General features: G+C 44.2%; 1 protein-coding gene across 2 annotated transcripts; it reads left to right on the top strand.

Annotated features, from left to right (window-relative positions):
• The first annotated feature begins 161 nt into the window (after positions 1 to 161).
• LOC311623639 (immunoglobulin-binding protein 1-like) lies at positions 162 to 4,111 on the top strand. Of its 2 annotated transcripts, none has more exons than XM_084885998.1 (2): positions 162 to 241; positions 1,198 to 4,111. In XM_084885998.1, exon 2 carries the CDS (start codon positions 1,198 to 1,200, stop codon positions 2,218 to 2,220), a length of 1,023 nt encoding a protein of 340 aa, XP_084742124.1. In that variant the 5' UTR covers positions 162 to 241; the 3' UTR covers positions 2,221 to 4,111. The 2 variants fall into 2 exon arrangements, with proteins under 2 accessions (XP_084742124.1, XP_084742125.1); XM_084885999.1 differs by having other exon boundaries at positions 206 to 309.
• The last annotated feature ends 1,290 nt before the right edge of the window (positions 4,112 to 5,401 follow it).

Here is a 5,401-nt window from a genome sequence, read left to right as displayed (position 1 = left end):
GGACCCCTCGGGGCCGTCCCCGCCCTTCGCGCGGCCAGACCGCACCAGCGAAAACCGGAAGAGACACTCCAACCACAGCACCCGCGGAAGCCCTGCCGCGCTGCTAGACGCCGCAGCCGCCGCCCCCCGGCTACTGCCACTGCCCCAGAGCACTTCCGCTTCCGGTCTTGAGCCCCCGGGAGCGGAAGTAGCCGGGACCTCAGTTCTCAGGGCCGGAGGAGGTTCTGACAGCGGCTGCGAGGTTAGCCCCTTATATGTCCAACCTCGGAGGAGAGGACACATTCTAGTTGAATTGCCTGAGGGAGGGAGGTTAGGCTACGGGGTTGGGTCAGAGGGACCGGAGAGTGGAGTTGGGGGAACGGGCAGTACTGGGACAGGGTTTACGTCTAATGGGCGGGGGATGGGGGGAAGGGGGAGAGGGAGGCGGGACCTGGGCTTGGTGGGCGGGGCCTCGCTGGCAAGGTGAATGATCAAATGTTTAATTTTCCTCTCACCAACTCTGGGTTCTACCTTACTCCTTTGGCTTAATCCAACTCCCTGCAAAAAATATGTCTTAAGTAAGATTTACTTTTCAGGCTTAATAATTTATCTTAAAGATAGCATCAAATTTAGTCATGAGCTGCATAAAGATGTTTCAGTCAACCACTACGGTGGTTCCTTAAGATTTTAATGGAGCTGGAAAATCCCTATCCCTTGTGACTTACTAGCTGGCTTCATGTTTTAGCGCAATGCATTACTCAAATACTATTCTATGTTACTACTAGAGGCCCAATAAACAAAAATGTGTGCAAGAGTAGGCCTTCCTTCCCCCGGCTGCCAGCACGGGCTTTCTTCTGGCACCCAGGACCTGGACTTTGCTCCAACTCCAGCTTCGCCCAGAAGAACATCTAGTATGATGCCTTGAAGGGCGACTGGTCTAATTAGCATATTACCCTTTTATTGTTATAGATTGCCTACAGTGTTCAGTACAACAGTAACATGCTGTGCAGGTTTGTAGCTGTAGGGGAAAGAATTTGTGATACAAAAATAACGTCTTTGAAAATTAAGTAGGAGTTACTCATTGTAAGAGACATTTACACTAGTAAGGGAAACCTCCATTTGTAAGGGTGTCTCCCTCCTTATCTCAGGAAACTCTTTTATCAATGCAGAAAACAAAGATTTAAAATCTGGGTCTTCCGGGTTTCTCCCTCCCTCAAGATGGCCGCGGCCGAAGAAAACGAGTTACCACTGCCACGGCTATCCGAGCTGTTTGATGTCAGCCGACGGCTTCTGGACGAAGTGGAGGTAGCGACTGAGCCCACCGGCTCCCAGGAAGTCCAAGCGAAGGTCTCGAAAGGACTCCAGCACCTTAAGCAGGCCGCCGAAATGTTAGCACAGCTCGACTTGTTCAGCCGAAATGAAGATTTGGAAGAGATTGCTTCCACCGACCTGAAGTACCTGATGGTGCCAGCGTTTCAAGGAGCCCTCGCCATGAAACAAGGCAACTCCAGCAAGCGCTTAGATCATTTGCAATGGGCTCGAGAACACTTTTTAAACTACTTATCTCAGTGCCAGCACTATCACGTGGCAGAGTTTGAGTTGCCCAAAACCAAGAACAACTCAGCTGAAAATAACACAGCTAGTTCCTCCATGGCCCATCCTAGCCTCGTTGCTATGGCATCTCAAAGACAGGCTAAAATAGAGAGATACAAGCAGAAGAAGGAGATGGAGCATAGGCTGTCTGAAATGAAATCTGCTGTGGAAAGCGGTGAAGCAGATGATGAGCATGTTCGTGAGTATTACCTCCTTCACCTTCGAAGGTGGATTGGTATCTGCTTAGAAGAGATTGAGAGCATTGACCAGGAGATAAATATCCTGAGAGGAAAAGACTCTTCAAAAGAGGCATCCACTTCTCACTCATCTCGCCCGTCCAGGCCTCCAATGAAACCCTTCATTCTCACTCGGGATGCAGCCCAAGCCAAAGTATTTGGAGCTGGTTATCCAAGTCTGGCAACCATGACAGTGAATGACTGGTATGAGCAGCATCGGAAGTTGGGAACTTTACCAGACCAGGGAATAGCCAGAACAACATCAGAGGCCAAACGAGCGGCTCAACAAGAAGAAGATCAAGAACGAAGGGAGGAAGAGGATGATGAGCAAACACTCCACCGAGCTCGGGAGTGGGATGACTGGAAGGACACCCATCCTAGGGGCTATGGCAACCGAAAGAACATGGGTTAGTCTTTCCACAACAAGATGAGACGACAGGGGGCGCACATCTTCCCCACAAAGGAAAACTGTGCCGTCTTCCCCTCTCTGGGCTCCTGCTTCAGCTCTATCAGGAAGGCAAAGACACCTAATCTTGCTTTGCGTTCAATAAAGTGTCAAGCAATTAAGTGTGTTTTGTTCCCTAGGTGATGAGCCAGCGATTCTTATTTTTGCATTATCCTAATCATGTTGTATTTCAGATTCTTACGTCAGAAGATAAGGAGTACTGAGAAATGACTCTATAATCAGTGGCTGAATGAATTTTCCTTAAAAATAAAGTCCTTTCTATTACAACTAAAAAAAAAAAAAAAAAAAAAAAAAAAAAAAGATTTAAAATTTGTTAATTATGCTTTTCCTGGTAACCTCCCATAACTGACTCCTCCCACCCCCAATATCTTGTTTTGTCTTTAGTTAAGGGTGGTATTTAAGGTGGTGACTTTAACCATTTTGGTGAGTTATTCAGTTTTACAGTCTATCCCATGTATATAGGAGGTATACATGTTATTAAACTTTTGTTTCTTTTTCTCTTGTTAATCTTCTAATACAGAGATGTCTTGTCAAGAACCCAGCAGAGTAGAGAGGAAATTATGTTTTCTCCTCTACAGAGCAATAGTCTACATCATATAGCCAAGGTGTGTACTAGGCTATACCATGTAGGTTGTTAAAGTGCACTTTATGATGTCACCTCTGATGTATTTCTCAGAATGCTTCCCCATCATTAAGAGGCCCATAACTGTATCTTATTTCTTCTACAGATTGCCTTTCTCTCCAAAATAAGATATGAAAATCTGTTAAAGACAATAGATAGGAAATCTGACTCTTGCTCCTTAAAATTATGTATTCGTTAAGGAGAAGGAATTATAAGAAGTGCAAATTGGTAATTATAAAATAGTCATGGGGATCTGAAGTATGGCAATATTGTCAATAATATTATAATAACTATGTAGTCAGATGTACAACATAGTGATAAATGTATAATCACTATGATGTACATCTGAAACTAATATAATGTATGTCAACTAATTGAAAAAAATTATTCTTTTTTAATATGTATTTACAAAATTGTTATTCTCCAAGGCATTTGAGATCTTGCTCCCTGGCATATTTTGTTAGTTTGGCTCAAATAAACTCTTATTAAATTTCAGGAAAAAAATGAATAAATTAATATGCATTTGTTATGTAGTTTAGATAATGATATAATAGGCAACTAGGAAAATTCTAGAAGTGGAATAGGGACACTAAGACAGACAGTTAAACAGCAGTTTGCAGCCACCTAGTAAATCCTATCTTTCCTAAACTAAAGGCACTTAAGATTAAATGGTTTGCACTTCTCCCCAACCAGTGTTGGTAGATTAAATCGCCCTACTCAAGGAGACAAATAGTAGAAATCCAATTAAGTGCCATTTGCCAACCACACCCAATGACAGACAAATTAAGAAAATAAAGCTCATTTTGGTATATCAGCATAAAATTCATGAATCTTCTATTGATCCACTCCTAAGAACTCCCTTAAACACCCAGCCTTTGAAACCCCATTTGAAAATGAAAGTCCCAGTGCATTCTCCCTCCAGGGAGGAAGCCTGTGTCATTCCCTTCCCCCTGCTCCTCTCCTCCCCCCACAGGCATGTATCCCCTAATCTCTAAGGGACCTCATGAGACTTGCAACCAAGGGAGCAATGGGTGGCAGCATCTTGTCCCGGGCTAACCTCCTGAACTTGTCTCTAAGGCCCCCTTTCTTTGACTTCCCAGTGAGCCAAAGCAGCCCAGCCTCAGTTTTCCTGTTGCTTCTTCTGTGGTCTTTCTTATTTCACGGTCCTAAGAATGTTTTTGCTGCAGTCAATAAATCCTTGCTTGATTTTCTACACTTTGTCTCTTGATTGAAATATTTCCCTCAAGAACACAAAAACCGAGGTCCATTTGACCCAGCAATCCCACTTCTGGGGATCTATCCTAAGAAACCCAAAGCACTAATTCATCAGAATACATGCACTCTTATGTTCATTGCAGCATTATTTACAATAGCCAAGATCTAGAAACACCCCAAGTACCCATCAGTAGATGATTGGATAAAAAGCAGTGGTACATTTACACAATGGAATACTACTTGGCCATAAAAAAAAAGATGGAAATCTTACTTTTTGCCACAGCATGGATGGGCCTGGAGAACATTAAGCTAAGTGAAATAAGTCAGCCAGAGAAAGACAAATACCATAATCTCACTTATATATGGAATCTAATAAAATAAATTAATGAGCAAAATAGAAACAGAGGCATGAATACATGGAATGGACTGACAGCTGTTAGATGGCAGGGTGGGAGTACTAGATGAAAGAATGTGAAGGGATTAAGCAATAAAAACATATATATGTAACACAAAGACACAAACAACAATATGGTGGATAGCCAGAAGAAAAGGGGCAGGGGGGAGAGGTGGGTGAAAGTGGACAAAAGGGAGAAAATGGGTATAGAGAGCAGCTTTGCTTGGGGCAATGGGTGCAAGAGACACTGTGCAGATGATGTCTTATTGAATTGTACACTTGAAATCTTATGGTTTTGTGAACCAATGCCATTCAATAAATTCAATTTTTAAAAAAGAAAACAAGTGCAGAAAGACATAGAAAGTAAACAAATAAAAAGCAGAGCCCTGTGCCCTGGCTGGGTGGCTCAGTTGGTTGGAGTATTGTCGCATATATCAAAAGGCTATGAGTGAGATTCCCATACAGGGCACATACATACCTAGGTTGTGTGTTTGATCCCTGGTCAGGGCGCATATGGGAAGCAACCAATCGATGTTTCTCACATCAATGTTTCTCCTTTTCTCCCTCCCCCTTGGTCTCTCTCTAGAATCAACAAAAACATATCCTTGGGTGGGAATCCTATCTAATAAAGAAGGAATATGCTAATTGACTGTCACACCCTCAAATAAGGCGGCACCCACAGCTCCAAGATAGTGGTGCCCAGTCCTCTCAGCCCCCCTGGAGCAGCAGGCACGTGGCACCCGCCCCCAGGCAGGTCCAGCCACTCCGCATGCCTGTCTCTAGAATCCCCCAGCCCCTTAGCCCCCCAGCAGCCCAGAGCCAGCCTGAGGCACAGGCAAGCCTCGAATGGCAGCTGCCCAGTCACCCAGGGCTGGCCCAGGGTGCAGACAAGCCTC

This window comes from Pipistrellus hanaki (assembly GCF_964339955.1).
Source record: "Pipistrellus hanaki genome assembly, chromosome: 5".
NCBI classification, from domain to species: Eukaryota; Metazoa; Chordata; class Mammalia; order Chiroptera; family Vespertilionidae; genus Pipistrellus; species Pipistrellus hanaki.
Note: the sequence above shows the minus strand (reverse complement) of the source record. Positions and strands in the feature narration are given on the sequence as shown.